The 18,677-nt window shown below is 44.6% G+C and overlaps 1 protein-coding gene and 1 pseudogene across 3 annotated transcripts; one reads left to right on the top strand and one right to left on the bottom strand.

Annotated features, from left to right (window-relative positions):
• Window positions 1–2,422: 2,422 nt before the first annotated feature.
• On the bottom strand, window positions 2,423–6,024 carry FOXA2 (forkhead box A2). 3 transcript variants are annotated; one of them, XM_037163938.2, is made up of 3 exons: window positions 5,777–6,024; window positions 5,459–5,535; window positions 2,423–4,431 (listed from the first exon to the last, which is right to left on the bottom strand). In XM_037163938.2, the coding sequence occupies exons 2-3, from the start codon at window positions 5,525–5,527 to the stop codon at window positions 3,127–3,129; spliced, it is 1,374 nt and encodes a 457-aa protein (XP_037019833.1). In that variant the 5' UTR covers window positions 5,528–5,535; window positions 5,777–6,024; the 3' UTR covers window positions 2,423–3,126. The 3 variants fall into 3 exon arrangements, with proteins under 3 accessions (XP_037019833.1, XP_037019832.1, XP_037019831.1); XM_037163937.2 differs by lacking the exons at window positions 5,459–5,535; window positions 5,777–6,024 and adding an exon at window positions 5,104–5,148; XM_037163936.2 differs by lacking the exons at window positions 5,459–5,535; window positions 5,777–6,024 and adding an exon at window positions 4,809–5,095.
• Window positions 5,828–18,677, top strand: part of LOC119062875 (coatomer subunit gamma-1-like) — a 79,640-nt pseudogene continuing 66,790 nt past the window's right edge.

The following is an 18,677-nucleotide window of genomic DNA, read 5'->3' as shown; positions in this document are numbered from 1 at the left end:
GGAGGACAAAAGAAACGCTGCGCCCTACAATACTTAGAGCTGGGGGAAGGCAGGCGGAGGGCTTTCTGTGAGCTGGTAAGCTTGGAGCCTAGGTTTAGGGAAAGAGGCGGTGGCCGGCCTGTGAGGTGTGAAAGGCACAAGAAGTGCAGAGTCCTCCGAAAGCACCCACTCCCCAACATCCTTTTTATGTATTCGGACAGAACTCCATCTTATCGGACGGGATCAGTGAAGGGAGGTGGGCCGGCGCGTTAAGTAGTTTAAAACGACCCTCACACAATGGGCGTGCGTTACGAAACATAGCAGGTTAGGGCAGCGCTTTCAGCCTCCATTGTCCTCCTTTCGGCCGCCCGTCCTGCCTCTCGGCTCTTTCGCCACAGGAGCCTTTTATGTGATAATGAAACACATTTCAGGCCGGGCTCACGACGTGTGTGTCCCAGCTAGAAGGAGACAGCCCTGATAGCTGGATTCGGCCTCCGGATACCCACCCCCCCACAACCGCCCCAATTTCTCTTCCTTGTGTTACTGGGGACAATGTGTCCGGTTAAAAACCAAGGATTTAGAGGCGGGAGAGAGTGACACAAGCAAGGGCAACCCTTCACCCCCATAAGCGCAGGGGAAGGCCAGGGTTTGAGGGAGTAGAGACCCCTCAAGGTGGCAGAGGGCGCACGGAGAAGCAGTTTCCAGGGATGGGGAGAATCTGGGACACTAGAGGCTTGGATGCTGAGGAAACCCAAAGATTAGTCCCGGAAACAGGAACCCAGACTTTAAAAACCTGAGGCAAAATGTCCTGGCCTCAGAGGCCTTCTTACCCACTGTAAGTAGCTGTGCTCCGGGTGGCCCGAAGTCTGAAAGGGCCGTGACAACACTGGTTCCTGACCTCCCCCAGACAGCTAGCCAGCTTGCAGGCCCACAGATACGCCCCCCCCCCGCCCCCCCGCCCCAGGCAAAGCCAAAGCCTTCGCACGCTGTGGCCCGGCTTCATTTCCGGGTTTTCTACTGTGATTAACCACAGAGTTAGGGTGTCTGTAGGGAGAGACAGCACGATTGTAAGAATTTATTCTGAGTATTTCTTTATACATTTCAATTTTTCTTTAAGGCTCACAAAATACCCCTCATCCTTTCAGTCCCTAAATCCTACCTTGCCAATCTTGGCCAACTGGGTGCTATTCAAGCTGTTGTTGGTGTTCGTTGGGAGAAAAAGAAGGCCCTGCAAACTCTGGGATCTCTCCACTGGCTACCGTCACTTTGCAAGCCGCTAAATACACCCCTTCACCTTCTCCTCATCCGAAATATACCTTATTTTTAAGTGGAAATTCAGAACATCATCCTGCATGATCTATCCTTTTATAATTCTAGGAGAAAGTCGTCTGTTTCCAGATGCCTCACTACTGCCAGGCTTTATCGAGGTATACCAATGCTGTGCAAAACACTTAAGTAAAGAGGATGCCAGAATAGAATTGTGGAGTATACACAAAGAGGCCCAATGCTATAGGAGGGTAAAGGGGTGCCACAAAGAGGCAGCAATGAAAAGGCAAAAGTGTTGCCCCAGGAATTTGCAAATTGAATCTGGGCTTAATGTGAAGGGGAAGCTAAGATGGGAAATACAGAAAAAACATGTAAAATTCAATCTTCTTCCCAGAAAAGCCTGACCTAGGGCCCAAGAGATGTGAACAACATTGAACTTTCACATGGCCCAGTTAGAAAATCAGGATATGTGGTTTGCACCTGACTTGAAAGATAAATCTGCATCAAACCCACGGAATGGTTGACCTGACATCTGTGTTTTATTGCTTGTAAAGATAAACTCAAAATCCAAAAGGTAACCATTAACAATATTGAGTTCTATTTAAATTATGTGCTTGTTGAAGTGCTTAGGGGGAAGTGTACTGATGTCTGAAATTTACTGTGACATGCCCCTAAAATATAAGACAAATTGACCAATGGACTGCAGATAGGACAGATATACAACACAACAAGTATAGTAAAATAATTGCAGAATCTGGGCAATGGGTACATTTCTGTGTGTTTAAAAAGATTTTATTTATTTATTTTTAGAGAGAGGGGAAGACAGGGAGAAAAAGGAGAAAAACATTGATGTGAGAGAAAAACATCAGATCAGTTGCCAATCTCCAGTGCCCAACCAGGGACTAAACTGAAACCCACGCATGTGCTCTGGGAATCAAACGTGACCTTTCACTTTGAGGGAGGACACCAAAGCAACTGAGCCACAATAGTCAGCACGTCTGTAAAATCAATTTAAATTCAATATATCTGAAAAATTTAATGGAATGTTGGTAAAATAACAATTCTCCCCCAAAAAATATAACCTGCAACTAGCCTGTATCTTTCTCCCTCCACTAATTTCTAGACTTGTTTATTTTTTTTAATCAAGCAAAGAAAAACAATCTTGACAATTCAAGGATTAAAACCAGCAATAACACTTTAATATAGATTTCTGGAACTCTGATCCTTTCAGCCAGAAGACATATTTACAAGCCATAAATAAAGTACACAGAAACCATAAGTTAATCAGACCCGAAACCTGGATTTCACCGTGTCAGACATGGGAATGTGTATTTTTTCTGGGTCATTTAAAACAGACCCTTACATCTTTTCTCCCCCTCTCTTTTTAAACAATGGTACAATTCTCTGGTTCTGTTAAAACTACATTGCTTTACATTGACTCACAAAAGTTTGTGGGATTTTTTTTGTTTTGTTTTGTATTTTGTGGTTTTTGTTTTGTTTTGTTTTTGTTTTTGTTTTTGTTTTTAATAAAGTAAGACTTCCCTGCAATAACCGCAATGGAAGAGTCCAACAACAAAAATTATAATTTGCAGATGCTGCAAGAAGCAGGCATCTACACAGTAGTGGAAACTGGGAACTGTTTTCTTTTTGTATTTTTGACTGTTTATCTTTTTCCCTCCTTATATGGAATGGTACATATCAGTGTGGCCCATCTATTCTGGAGGGAAGAGCTGCAGAGGGTAAGGGGAAACTGCTGTCCTGGGGGTGGGAGTGTCTTGGATTTCTTCTCCCCGGCATCTCTCTAACACCCCTACCTCAAAGTCTCCACCCCACTTTCTTTCTCTCTTGTCCTTGTCCCAGCTAGCGGGGCCAGCAGCTGTCTTAGGAGGAGTTCATAATGGGCCGGGAGTACACTCCCTGGTAGTAGGAGGTGTCCCCGGCCAGGGGTGAGGCGTCCAGGCCCGCTTTGTTCGTGACTGAGCCCATGGCCAGGCTTCCAGGCATAGGGGAACCGTAGCCAGGGTAGTGCATCACCTGTTCGTAGGCCTTGAGGTCCATTTTGTGGGTCTGGTGGTGGTGGTGGTTATGGTGGTGCTGCTGCTCGGAGGACATAAGATTGTTGATGGAGAAAGGGTGGTTGAAGGCGTAGTGGTGCTCCGGCTTAAGGTGGGCCTCTGGCGGCAAGCCGGGATGGTGGGGAGGGACCAGTAGGTGAGTTGCGGCCTGCGTCTGCTGCCCTGGCGAGGGCGCCGTCTCCGGGGGGCTCAATGCCGCAACCGGCGTACCCTTCAAGTCCCCCATGACCCCTCGCTTGTGCTCCTGGCACGGAGATGCCCTGGAGCGGGGCGATTCGGTGCCCACCGTTGTCTCGGAGGCCGGTCCGGAGCCCTCCCCGAGTTGACCTTGCGAGGCCTGAGCTCCTGAGCCCGCCTTCTTTCCACCGCCCGTGGAGCCCGCTGCTTCCTTCAGAGCCAGCTGTTTCTCGCACTTGAAGCGCTTCTGACGGCGCAAGTAGCAGCCGTTCTCAAACATGTTGCCTGAGTCGGGGTGCAGGGTCCAGAATGATCCCTTGCCGGGCTTGTCGGGTGAGCGGGGCACCTTGAGAAAGCAGTCGTTGAAGGAGAGCGAGTGGCGGATAGAGTTTTGCCAGCGCTGCTGGTTCTGTCGGTAAAAGGGGAAGAGGTCCATGATCCATTGGTAGATCTCGCTCAGCGTCAGCATCTTGTTGGGGCTCTGCTGGATGGCCATGGTAATGAGCGAGATATATGAATAGGGTGGCTTAGCGTGCGTGTAACTGCGCCGGTACGTCTTGGGGTCCCGCGCGCGGCTCAGGCCCGCCTGCCCGTACATGGGGCTCATGGAGTTCATGTTGGCATAAGGGGCCAAGCCGCCCATGGCCCCCGCCGCCTGTCCCCCAAGCGGGCTCAGGCTTGGACTCAGGTGTTGTCCCATGCCCGCCACACTGGTCGCCCCAGCCGAGCCTCCCATGCTCGCCATGGCTCCTGCCCCAGGGGACATGCCGGCTAGGGACGGGCTCATACCCGCTCCCACGTACGAGGACATGTTCATGGAGCCAGCGCTCATGTTACCGGAGCCACTGCCCATGGCGGCTGCCGACATGCTCATGTAGGTGTTCATGCCGTTCATTCCCAGGCTGGCGTTCATGTTGCTCACGGAGGAGTAGCCCTGCAGACAAGAACCCAGGGACGGAGGCGCATAGCGTTAGTACCAAGGCTTGAGCGCGCCCTGACCTCCCAGCCACACGGCCAGCTCAAGCCCGAGCCTCCGGGAAGTCCTTTCCTCGACTGCACCATCCTCCTCCCCGTCCCCTTCCAAGTCCGTTTCACTCAGAGAGTGCCGTGATCGCTCCTGGGGAGGTAGCCATCGAGTTGCTACTCTGCTCGTGTGTCTGGTTTCTATCCCTTCTCCTCCTGGCTCAGATTCTAAAACAAAGGGCACTTGAACATCCCCAAGCTAGGCACCTCAAATGAATCCGCCCTCCCTATAGTATCTCCAATTCTTCCCCCAGTATACTGAGTCCCCGCCGGGGCCCCAGACCCCACCTCGATCTTAGCAAGCAATCTGTGGAGCCCCTAGCAGGGTGACCAGGGCAGCCTCCAGAGATTGTCCCAGAGTCTTCTCTCCTCAGTTTTCTTTACGGGACCCGATTCTTGGCCCCAGGAGAACCGAAACCCAGTGCCTGAGCAGAGTCTGGGGCCCGCCAGAGGCACTGAATGGAAGGATAAGGAGGAGATCGCGAACTGAACTACACGCGGCTGTGTTTTGCAGACACAAACTTTCTTTTGTCCTCTAATATTTTACCCTTTGCTTTTATCTCAGCCCTCAACTCCTGCCCACCTTCTGCTTTCCAGCTTCTCATCCCCCTTGCTGCCGACCTCCCACCCCTCCCCAGCCGCACGCTGCCAAACATAACTCTGTTAGGATAGTGCGTGGCTCGGCCACGAAGAGGATTTGGAGGCGCCGCAAGTCAATATTTGATCACAAAGTTAATATTATCTCAAGGCTAACAGTGTGTCGTATAAAAAAGAGACCCATTTGAGTCGAAGTAGGGTGGAAAACACGGCTGCCCAGAGCTGGTGGGGGGTGCGTGGGTGGGGGGCGGGTTCGGGCAAGGAAAGCATTCCCGAGGTTGGGGAAAAAGCAAGAGCCGGCACCCCAACCCCCCCCCCCCCCGGAAAAGGCGAGTGCCTACCTCCGGCTCGGCATAGTAGCTGCTCCAGTCCGACGGCTCGTGCCCTTCCATCTTCACCGCTCCCAGCATACTGGAAGCTGAGTGCAAGGCAGTTTAAAATTTAACAGCCACAACAAACGACCAGCAATCACCCCCCCCACCCCCCTTAAAAAAAAGTGAGCTATGGCACTGTCTCCTCCCTCCCTCTCTCTTTCTCTGCTCCACTCCCTCTCTCCAGTCCCTCTCTGGGGCTGGCCAGAGGTGGTAGTTGGAAGTGGGCGGGAGGGGTAAGTGGTGGGTGGAGGGGGCCGAGGACCGGAGGTGGCCGGGACAAGAGACCTGGTGCCCGCAGCGCCCGCTGCCTGCCGCTGTTGCCCTCGCGGGCTTCCGATGGAGCTTGAGGTTGGCAGTGCGGAGCTGCCAGGAGGCGGCTGGAAGCTCGTGGCTCAGGGGCGGGTGGGGAGGGGGTGGAGAGTGAAGGAGGAGGAGGAGGTGTGGATCGTGGAGCCGACAAGTGGTGTAGTGACGTGGGCGCCTGGTGATATAGCGCGGCGCGCGGGCGCTGGCCTCCAATCCCCAGACCCCGGACAGCCAATTTGAATAATCAGCTCACACCTAGGTGAGAGAGAGCTGTGGCCGGGGCCCCGCACCTGCCCCTCAGAGCCCGCAACCTTCCGAGAATGCATGCGGTGACACGACTGGCCATCTAGGCGAGTGGGAGCGAGGGCTTCTCAGTACGGCCCCCATTCTTGGGCGCTTGCCCTGAGCAGCCTTGGAAGGAAAGCTTTGGGAGGAAGCCACCCCTGGGGCTTCCCAGGGCTCTGACCCCCGCCCTCTTCCATAGCGCCTGGCGCCTGGTGTTTCTGTCGGAGGGTTTGTCCGGCCTCGGGGCCTAGTTTCTTTCTGCAGAACGACAAAAGCTGCATTTATTTATCCCGGTTTCTTCGTTCTCAGCGCCCATTCTCTGTCAAAACAACGAGACATTGACAGAGACAATTTGCAAAGGGCTGTCGTATTTAGAAAAATTGTGTACACACCTTTAATTCGCCTGCCGCTGCCCTAGGAGGCCCCTCCCTATTACAGTTAAGACTAGGAACCGCCCCGGAAGGCACGGAGAGCGACTGGTTTGGCCACCCTGGCTTTTGGTCTTATCTGAGCCCAGCTTCCAGCATCCAAATGAGCGGCGGCCGGAGGGTAGGAAAGCTGTCCCGGCCCTGGGCGAACGAGGCCTCGCCAGCTGCAGCCGACGGTTGGGAGACTGTAATTTGTCTCTGACATTTAGGACGCCGTGTTTCAAGGTTACTTTTCAGTCACAACCTAGGTGCCCACGGAATTTTGCAACTAAAACAAACAGGGCAGGAGGTGGGGGTGAGGTAGGAGAAGAGAAACGAATAAAGGAGTCAATACACAGCACATGGAATCTCTTCTGGAGGGTTTTTCTCTTCTCTGCTTTCCTGGGGAAGCTGTTTTATAAGAATTAGAAACCCCAGACATATACTTCATTTTAACTTTTGCTCCAGCTTCTGGGTACAAATTATTACCTGCCCTGGGGCAGCTTGAAGACACCAGTGAGCCCAAATTTGAGAGGGAGGGTGGTATTACAGGTGTTTGGAAGCGGGCTCCATTTCTTGGTTCTAAAAACGCACCTAGAGGCCTGAAGATCTAGCTCTGAGATTTCCACTTCAGCGACAAAGGAAAAACTAGAAAATCGTGGGCATCTGACCCACCTCTCCAAAGTTGTGGGTAATGATGGCAAAAGACAAGGGAGGTGGAAGGCAGAAGGATGAACATTAGAAAGGGAAGCACTGGATAAAGGCTAGAAAGTAAGCAAGGAAGAGGAGTAGATACAGTGCACTCCCACCCCTTCCCTCTATCCCAAGTCTCTAGGGCCCTCCATATCTTTGAACCAAAGAAACGCCGGATGGTTTGACTAATTCGTTTTAAGGGCCTTAATGAACTCGACAAATAGAGATAGGTCAGGATCCCCCAAAGCCAAGGTCTGCATTGCCCTGAAGCCATGCCTAGCGCTGAGAGCGTCCAGGAGGAGTATATACACACTGTAGGCATGCAAAGGGGAGCCAAAGGGTTCAGAACATCACCATCTATTACGGAGTTCTGTTGACTTGGGAAAGACAGTTGCTCACCGGAGGAGTTGCCTATGGTCAAAACTTTGTGTGCAGGCTTAGGGCAGAAAGGCATACATACACACCACCACCGCCACCATCACTATCTTAAATCCCCTTTCTCCTCCCCACGGGTGCTTCTCACATTCAGTAGAAAAGAGACGCCAAACATAGACAAGACTCCTGAAGTAGCGACAGATAGCTTTCTGGCATGTATGGAATTGAAAATGCAAAAGAATATTTCGGTCTATGCATGTGTATGAGTATCCAGTCTCTTTTCTCTTTTGGCTACTGGCCGAAATGCGATTTTAGAAATTATTCCTTGAGCAAAAGGAGCGATCGGGACCGGGAGAGGATGTCAGCGGAGTAGGGGCGATATCTTCTTAAAGGGCGAAGCTTGGGAGTTCTCTGACCTTCGACAGCCGGCTTTTACGGGAAGCCTGGAGCGTTTGGAGCTAGCGTCTGCAGTGATAGGGCGTCCCCTATCGTCCCCACTGCCTTCGGGTCTGACACGAGCCCTCTTTTATCCCGCTTTCTTTTCTCCTCAACCCAGCGCACTGCTGTTCTGAATCTCTCCGAAAGCGCCTTCATGGGGTTGGCATTTCTTTGGGGTCCCTGGGAGTTATGCGCAAATTCAAACCTGCCTCCTCCCGCCTCTGGAGGTTCGGAGGTCTCGGGGTAGGTCGGGTGGCGTGTGACACTGCCTGGAGTCCCTCTCTGCTCTTGGCCTTCGGGGTGTGGGAGAAGGCGAGCAGCTCAGAATCCAACACCTGGAGCTATGCAGGAATCAGGAACTTTCACCCAGCCTGGGATTCCTTTTCGTTCTTCAGCGCCCAGGTTTATGGAGGCGCTACCTCTCCTACACAATCCTGGTCCTTCCTGGCAGCTTCTGTTTCTAAAGGTTTATTCAGAGCGTCTGGCACTGTAGCCTCTGGTTGGCATGCTGTAAATTGCTCCAGGAGCTCTCTCCAGGAAAAAGTTCACGGGTAATTCAGACTGAAAACAGATATTTTCCCTGATTGCCCTTTAGTTTAAACCCACCTACTACTGAGACCCACAAAGCTTTCCTTGACACTTGTCCCCATTCTCTTTTTGTTCGATGTTGTCCGGTTCCATATAAAGCCGCTGTATAACATACGATTATGTTTTGAGGTTAACACACTGTTTTTATTCCGGATGGTGTACCTGCAGATTTGACTTGGGCTAAATTTGGGCACCCTCTTCTTTTCCTGGAAGAGGACGCTATGATCCTGCATCCCTTAGCAAAACTTCTGCCTCCCAGAGCCCTCTGTCATATAAATCTAGTCTGAGGAAGGGAGCAGGTCTCAAATTTTCTAAGGGGAAGCCACATTCGGTTGATCAATAATACTATGATCTCTGAAGCCTTTCAGAGAATACATGTTGGGGACAGGCCTTGCTTCAGGGCATGATCAGGCAAGTCTGTAGGCAAAGTCAAGATAGAGGAGAAAGATAGCTTGGTGAAGTCTTGTGAAAATACACAGTTCACTTTCAAATAAGCTTTTGGGTTGGTAAAAATCAGAGGCTCACAGCTTGCTATTCACAGAGCGAAATTCTCAGGGTCAGGCCCTGAGAATGTCTTAATAAAAAAAGGCACACACACATACAAACATATATATTTATATATTAATACATTAGTACATTTATATATATTTAAATATATAGATATATATGACAAATCTATTTTTCTCATATATATATATATTTGTGTCAAAGGTTATAACTAGTACTTCACTTCCTATGGGTGGGTTGTATTTCTAAAATTTTGTTTAAAAAAATCAGACTATTAAAAGTAGTATATGTGAGCACACTTTCAGATACTCTTTTTTTCTGGATTTCATAGTTCTTGGATGACCAAAATACTAGTTGTTTATGAACAACTAGTGTTCAACAACTAATTGAAAGGACAACTTAAAAGGTAAGCTAAGAGTTATCTTAACAAAAGGGATTTATGAAAAAGACTGCAGGAAATATTCAGCATGTCCAAAGTCTTCTGCAAAAACACTGGGAAGCGCTGATAAAAGTGGGAGGAAAGCAAGATGCAACATCATAAGTTAAATAATGCACCTGCATACAATCTATCACTATGGGCAAGATTCACAGAAAAAGATGGGGAATAAATAATAGTAATGATAAAAATAAAATCAACAATCAGGGCTAATTGCCCTGATTGTATTTGGGGGCTAGAATTATATCTTCAATTTACATATTTTATGAAGTATAGTGGTATAATTTTATGTCGTAATTATTTTATTATTGCATTTTATTTATGGTGAAAAATATAATTAGAATATTAGATCCAAAATCAAAGGAACTTTAGCAAAATAACTTGTACAGATATTTGTTCAGTTCTTACACTTGAAAGGATACCAGTGAAGCCACTATTCAATAGACAAAGAATTTTATTTTTGAAAAACATTTTATGGGTTTTCTCATGGTTGGTTGACTACATTCCCATATGTGTGGGTCTGTGGGAAGGATGGTGCTGTGCCCACTCAGGTTCAGGGTTTGACAAACATTTCTGGTATACACTTGCCATGCTGTCCACCATTCTTGAGTTTTAAAGCATATTTCTGGGACTATTATAACAGGTAATCAAAATACTTGGAAGAGATAAAAATAAAGAAACACCAACTTTTAGTGCAATAATAACATGTCAGTGTGAGTGAAAGTAAATGGCCCTTTGAGGGATGCTTAAATCGGATGCAGCTGCATTTGTGGCCCTATGAGCTTTTCCATACATTTGAATGTTATTCTTGGAGTATCAGTTATTCCTGCTGAAAAGGCAAGCAGTAAACTTTAATAAGAACAGGACACATGGAGAGTCAGTCCAAGACCTGAAAAATGAGGCCCCTAGAACTCCTTATGAAGTCTTTGCCTCATGAAGAGAGATAATTCAGAAGTGGATCCATTAGATACTTATCACTTATTTGAGTAAACAAACAGTTTTAATAACTATGAAAGGAAAAAGCATCTGACACATTTGGAGATCAGAAAGAGTTTAGCTAGGTATGGATTTTGAGTCTTATGCTTATGAAATAATTATTTACTTCTTGTTTCCATCTCAAAGTGATGATGATGGGGGCCTCTGTGTAAACATAAATGAATGATATATAACTTGTTCTCATATTAAGCAATGACAATGAAGATGAGTTTATATATTTTGGGGCCATTTAGTAACTGTTTTAATGAGTACTTACTATATTCCAGATGGTGAAAATACAGCCTTGAACAAGGTAGGGAAAGCCATGTACTTAAAGAGATTGTTTCTTTCTTCTTTCTCCCTTCTTTCTGCCATAGGTTTCAGCAAAACTTGTCTTTCCCTATGTTTTCATGTTTCATTTTAAGCATAATTCAGGAATTTCCCAGTGCCAAAATCCCATTCTGAGAAGAATCTACATTCACCCTTCAAAATAGTTTAACTGCTGCAGGGATGCACTAATACCCAAGAAGTGTTCTGCCTATGTTGACCCAGAATTGATAGGAAAACCAAGGGTTCAGTCCTTGAAGCAGTCAATATGACATTCACAGAGTGCATTCACACAAGAGCTCTAGGTAGGCCAGTCCTTTCCCCTGCCATTTGTAATCTCTGTAGGTTATGTTTTCCTTTGAAAAAAGGAACAAGGCAACAAGAAAGTGCTCCTGAGATGGAGGGTGCTAGCTTGGGAGCCCTGTTTTATCTGTGTGAGAACTCTTAGCTTGGCACATGGGGAGTGCTCATATGATTTTAATATATATGTCTGTATTCACTGTCAATTTTTACTTCTAAAAATAATTGCAAAGAAAGGATTCTGGAGTTTTCAGAAAATTCTGGAGCTTAATTTTATTGGAAGGGGTAATACATTACATCAAAAGTGACCCAGAGGGACTGAGGTAATTAACCAGGCTTGGGACCACCCCTCAAATCTTTATGTGCAGAGGAACTCCCTGGGGATCTTGTTAAAATGCAAATTTGGATTCATCAGCTCTGGGGAGGTACTTTGAAGTTTGCAATCTATCAACTTTCCTAGTGATGCTGCTTCTGCCAGTTTCTGACCAAAGGTGAAATAGCCCGATGCTTAAAAGACTTTCTCTCACTCATCTTGCAGTGTGTCCCAAGCTGCCTATTGGCATATGATTTGCCAAAATGAGCAGTGTTAAGTCTGTCTTCACTGTATTACAGGTCTCCCTTCCCATTCACCCTCAGCCACACCAATGCTCCCAACTTCCAAGATGCCAGGATTCACCTTCCAAGCCCACAGGACTAAGAACCTGTCTGCTGCTGGAAGCCCAAGTAGTGGGGTAAACTCGTCAAAGCAAAGTTTCCTATTCCAACACCTACTACATCTCTTCCTGGGGTGCATTTTTCTAAAACAGGGACCTACTTGGTTGACTATGGAGGAGAGGGGAAGTGCGGCAATTATTGGGTTGCAATGTGGAAGGTGTCATTTTCCAACCATGGAAAATGGCCTAAGAAAAACTTTAGCAATCACACCACACCTGTTAAGGTCCACCAAGGTCCCTTAGCCTTTCTCTTTAAGGACGTGGCCCCAGGAACCCCACTTTATCCTGCCTTCCTCTGAACCTCTGGAATTGGGCTCACCCTGAAAAAGAAAAGGGATAGGACTGAACTGTTCCTAAACATTCCCCAAGCTCTAGGTCCCAATATGCATTTTAAAGAAGCAAAGCAGAAAAATAAAAAAGAAGAGAAAGTAACAAGTAGAGTCCTATTTATTGACTTTTGATTGGGGTTTGCATGTCCTCATTCTGGGCAAGACCTGGGTTTCTCGTGATGGCAACTGGGAATGTTTTCTTTTGTTTTCTACACAGAATTTGACGCAGTGCTGAAGTAGCACTGCCTGCCAAAACATGAGAAAAAGAACATAATTCATGTAATGAAAAATGAACCCACAAACAGCACCCATATTAACCCCCTTGTTAAGAAACACACTGTTTTTCTTGCTTTGTCACCCAAATATATCCCAATATAAATGAAAGAAGCATTTAACAATTAAAATTTGAACCTCAAAGGTAGAAGAATTTAGAAATTCAGAATGTTTTCTTAAGGTGTATTCTATTTGCAATATGAACATATCACTAGTGCTGATACTATCTCATCCTTAAGGCATTCATTCTGAAAAGGGGCTCTTCTACTTAAGAACAGCTAAAAGGAAGTGAACATATTTTTTCCCTGCGGGCACATGTTTTCTTACTTCTACCATATTTATATAAGCACATGAAGAATGAATGTAAACACAATGGGAATTTTGGAGCAAGTACTTAATCTATGTTTGATGTTAAAGCAGTGTGGATATGGGATAGGAAAGCTGTGAGAAAATTGCATTAAGCTTCTTTGACATTCCTGGGTGAAACTGGATATAAATGACAAACTTTATATTTTTCAGTTGTTCCTTTCACACCTGGCTAGTAAATCTCCCTATTTGTAGCCTCTTGTCAGACTAAAGGATTGACATAGGTACTGCTGACATTAAATGTATTGTTTTATATTATATGAAAAATGACAAGTGCTGCATAATATTCTCCAGAGTATTCTACATAGTAGGCCTATATCTTTAAACATACTGAGTTTAGCTCTTCCTTTGAAGAGTAAAACCTCATAAATTAATTCCTCTAAGTTTTCAAACTAAGGTGCTAAGTAGATACTAATGATGAGGAACATCTGGTCCATGAGGAACATCTGATCTCAGACCTGAGACCCATTTCCCAATCCTTATAGTTACATAGAAACTGGAAAGAGAAACCATATCTTTACTCCCATGTTCATTTCATTCTTTTTTCCTATTTAACATGTTGAATTTAGAAATACAGAAGTTTTTCTTTCCGTTCATTCCTTGAATTTTCTACCCCCACCCCAGATGCACCTTGAAGAATAAAGAGATGTTATGGAAGGGGCTAGTAGCAACCTCAGATTTGATGCTTCAAGCAGGCCTCTCCCATGTGGGAGCCTGCTCTTCTTGTTGCCATGGGAATGGGAGTGCAAGATGTTGAGGGCCTTCTTCTGATCCTAGACCTTCAATTTTAGCCCAGGCTCTCTGACCCAAATCTTGACCTGTTTCTACCTTATGTTCTCAACCTTCCTAATTCCTTCAGTAAGATGGAGAAGACACCAGAAGATGGGAAAAGGAAATGCTCACAGGAAGATTTCATGTGAGCATGAAACCAGCTATTGGTATCATGTGTGTATGTATGTGTAGTTTCTCAACAACATGCTCAATGATGAAATGTATAGTTAAATGAACAATAACCTGACATCAAAATCACAACTAAACTATACAACAGTAATTCAGCACCATCTGAAATCTAGCTGAACAGAAGTCCTATAACTAAGGATTTACAAAAGCCACCTTGAAACTTGCAGAGACATGGAAAGAGCTACCCCACACCAGTGTGTGGTGAAAATTGAGAGGAATGTGTCAGCTGTAAAAATGTTCATGAGTATCAAGAGGTCCCATCCCCACACCAGATTTCCCAGGTCAGGGTTCCAGTGCCACAAACAGAAGTCTCCATAATTCCTGGCTGTGAAAATCAGCAGGACTGTGGCTGAGTGATATGGAAGGCTTCTGGAATCTCAGACATTGCCCTTAAAGGGACTGTGAAAATACATACTTGGACTCATTTACTCTGAGTTTCAGCTCTGGGGCAGCAGCTTGAATGGTGAAAGGGATGTAGAGGGAAGAACCGAATTGTCTGACTTCCAGGCAAGAGCTGGTTGTGGTGGGGGCAAGTTTCTCCCAGACATATATGCTGACAGGGCATTGTTCCTTTGTTGAGCCTTCCTCCTGCAGGCACAGGCAAGTCTGAATTTCCATCAACATAGAGATTCTACCCCACCTAACTTGTGGGCCCACCCAAGCTGCTTCCAGAGGTTTTCCCATATAAATGGCCAGTCTTGACTCATGCTTTGGACTGTCCTAAAATCTTTCAAAGGCTTATAAACCCCAAACAAAGAAGCAACATCTGGACTTGGTATGCTTGTACTTCTTGCTAGGTGGTTTCAAGCCTGAAACTAGAAGCATCTGGGTTTACTTCATAGCTTGGCTTCTCCTGGGCACCTCCAAGCCCAACACGAGTAGCTTTAAAGTTCATTCTGAGTGGCCCAGGGTGGTATGCAGGTGAATGCTGATCTTGGCTTCTACTTCCTGAGAGTCCTCAGGGCCAGTATACCTGGTGGACAGTTTCAGACCATGCCAGAGCACCACCCAACAACCTTCATACAGGTGAATGCTATGCACTCATGGGTGGACTTGGCATGTGCCAAAGCCCTGCTTAAGTGAGTCCTGCTCCATAGGGTCAGCCCTGTATGCAGCTCCTCTGTTGTGGTCACAGCTGCTCCTCTAAGGCTACCTGCCTGGAGGTAAATCTCTATCACCAATATGCTGACAGCATTTAAGGTTCAGCTACAACAAAAGAGTACACAAAGCTCTCATCAGGGAGCACCTGGAGAACATGGTTTTGGTTATCAAGGTGGCTGTGTCACTGAGCCCCATGGGACACCTACTATATATATTAGGCCACTCTACCAAGACTGGAAGACATAGCAACACTACTTGATACATAGAAACAAATACAGAGAGGGAGTCAAAATGAGGAAACAAAAAAATGTGTCCTAAATGAAATAACAGAATAAACTCCAGAAAAAGAATTAAATAAAATGGAAACATCTATCAGATGCAAAGTTCAAAACAATGGTTATAAGCATGCCCAATGAACATAGGGGAAGAGCAGATGAACTTAGTGAGAATTTCAGTGAATAGATAAGAAAAAATTAAAATGGATCCCTGACAGGTGTGGCTTAGTGGGTTGGACATTGTCCCACAAACCAAAAGTTAGCTAGTTACATTTCCTGTCAAGGTACTTGCCAGGGTTGTAGGCCAAGACCTGTTTGGCGGCATGTGAGAAGTGAATATTATTTTATTTTTCTCTTATACACCAAGGTCTTTTCTCTCCCTCCTTTCTCCTCTCTAAAAATAAATAAATAAAATATTTTTTAAAAATAAAGAAAAACAAAAATGGAGATAGAAAACACAAAGAATCTGTCAGAAATTAAGAATACAATACCTGAAATGAAATACACATTACAGAGGATCAAGATTAGATTAGATAAAGCAGAGGATCAAATCAATATTTTGGAAGCTACAGTAGCAAAAAATACCCAATCTAAGTGCCCATCAGTAAGTGAATGTGTCAAAAAAACTATGGTGCATTTACACAGTAAAATACTACCCAGCAGAAAGAAAGAAGGAAATCCTACCTTTCACAACAGCATAGATGGAACTGGAGAGCATTGTGCTAAGTGAAATAAGCCAGGTGGTAAAAGACAAATACAATAGGATCTCACCGATAAGTGGAACCTAATCAACAAAACAAACAAGAAAGCAAAATATAACCAGAGACATTGAAATAAAAAACAAACTGATACTAACCAGAGGGGAGAGAAGAAGAGGGTAACGGGGGAAAGAATGGGAAAGGTCATTAAGGAACATGTATAAAGGGTCCATAGACAAAGCCAGAGGTGGGTAGGTGGGAGTGGGTGGGGCAGGTGAAAGTAATGGCAGGTAAATGGAGACAACTGTATTTGAACAACAATAACAAAAAAAAAAGAACAGTAAAATGAAAGAGAACCCCAAAAGGTGAGGATAGTATTGGGAGCCTCTAAAACAACTTCCAGTGTGCCAATATTCACATCACAGGTGTGCCAGAAGAAGAGTAAAAGGAAATAATTGAAAACCTATTTGAAAAAATAACAATGGAAAACTTTCTTAACTTGGAAAAGGAAATAGACACACAAGCCCAGGAAGTGCAGAAGAGTCCCAAATAAGATGAACGTAAGAGGTTACACTAATACAATTCGTAATTTAAATGCCAGAGGTTAAAAAGAAAGGAGATAAACTTAAAGCAACAAGAGAAAAGCAATTAGTTACATACAAGGGAGCTCCCATAAAGACCATCAGTTGATTTCTCAACAGAAACTTTGCAGGCCAGAAGGGATTGGCAATGTAATATTCAGTGATGAAAAACAAGCACCTACAACCAAGATCACTCTATCCAACAAGGCTATCATTCAGAATCAAAAGATAGATAAAATGCTTCCCAGACAATGAAAAGCTAAAGGAGTTATCACCCCCAAACCATTATTAAGAGGAATGGGAAAGAGTCTTATTTAAGATGAAAAAAAGATAAATAGCATGAATAATAAATTGGCAGTAAATACATATCTATCCGAGTTTACTTTAAATGCAAATGATCTAAATGCTGTAATCAAAAGACATGGGATGGCAGAAGGAATAAGGAAACATGACCCTTAAATATGTTGTCTACAAGAAACTTTCTTCAGATCTAAAGACATACACACTAAAGGTAGAGACATGGAAAAAAGGTATTTCATGAAAATGGAAAAAAAAAAAGATGGGGTATACTTATACCAGACAAAATAGACTGAAAAACAAAGGCTATAGCAAGAAACAGAGAAGGATCCATCAATCCTACTTCTGAATACTTATGGGAAGAAACCCAAAACACAAGTTGAAAAGACATATGCATTCATATGATCATTGCAGCATTATTTACAGTAGTCAAGATATGAAAGCAACCTGAGCATTCATCAATAGATGAATGGGTAAATAAGTGGTGAATATATACAATGGAATATGACTTGGTCACAGAAAAAGAATGAAACCTTCCCAACTGCAACAATATGGATGGACCTAGAAGGTATTGCAGTGAGTGAAATGAGTCAAACAGAGAAGACAAATGCCATATGACTTCACTTTTACATGAAATCTAAAAACCAATAAGCAGAACAAAAATAGGCTCACCAATACAGAGAACATTTCAGTGATTGCTGTATGGGAGGGGGGATTAGGAGGATGAGTGAAAAAGATTAAGGAATTAAGAAGTAAAAATTAGTAGTTACAGAATAGTCATTGGGATGAAAAGTAAAGCATAAGGAATATAGTCAATAATATTAAAGCTATGTATAGTATCAGATGGGTACTAGATTTATTGGAGTGATTACTTCATAAATTACATAAATGTCTAATCCTTAGGTTGTACATCTGAAACTAATATGATACTGTATATCAACTGTAGTTGAAAAGTAAAGTTATTAAAAATTAAAAAATAAACAATAACCCAAACTTATTGTGGAATATTGCCAGCTGTCATGAAGAATTATAGAAATCACTATGAAATCATATAGAAAGTATACCCATTTTATGGTGAAAAATTGGGTTGCAGATATGGGTAATTTGATTTAGTTTTTAAAAATTATTTTATTGCTGTTCAATTACAGTTGTCTGCATTTACCCCCCATAACTGCCTCCCTCCATTATTTTCACTCCCCACCTTGATTTTGTCCATGTTTCCTTCAGAGTCATTCCTGAAAACACTTTCCCCCATTTTCCCTTCCCATTTCCCTTCTGGTTACTCTCAGATTGTTCTTAATTTCAATATCTCTGGTTATATTTTGCTTGCCCTTTTCTTTTGTTGATTAGGTTCCAGTTAAAGGTGAAATAATACGGTATTTATTTCTCACCACCTGTCTTATTTCACTTAGCATAATGCTTTCTTTCCAGTTCCATCCATGCTGTCACAAAGGGTAGGAACCCCTTCTATTTCTCTGCTGCATAGTATTCCATTGTGTAAATGTACCATTGTTTTTTGATTCATTCACTTACTGATGGGCACTTAGGTTGCTCCCAGCACTTGGCTATTGTGAATTGGGCTGCTGTGAAAATTGTGGTACGTAGGTTCTTTTGGATTGGTGTTTCAAGATCCTTAGGGTATAATCCCAACAGTGGAATTGCTGGGTCAAAAGGCAGTTCAATTTTTAGTTTTCTGAGGAAATACTATATTGTTTTCCACAGTGGCTGCACCAGTCTGCATTCCCACCAACAGTGAACCATGGTTCCCTTTTCTCTCCAATCTCTCCAACACTTGTTTGTTTATAACGGCCATTATGACATGTGTGAAGTGGTAACTCATTGTGGTTTTAATTTGCATCTCTCTGATGGCTAGTGATACTGAGCATTGCTTCATATGTCTCTGGACCTTCTGTGTGTCCTCTTTGGAGAAGTGTCTGTTCAAGTTCTTTACCCATT

Source organism: Artibeus jamaicensis, unplaced genomic scaffold, assembly GCF_021234435.1.
Source record: "Artibeus jamaicensis isolate MK-2021 breed Jamaican fruit bat unplaced genomic scaffold, CSHL_Jam_final contig_320, whole genome shotgun sequence".
Classification (NCBI taxonomy): domain Eukaryota; kingdom Metazoa; phylum Chordata; class Mammalia; order Chiroptera; family Phyllostomidae; genus Artibeus; species Artibeus jamaicensis.
Note: the sequence above shows the minus strand (reverse complement) of the source record. Positions and strands in the feature narration are given on the sequence as shown.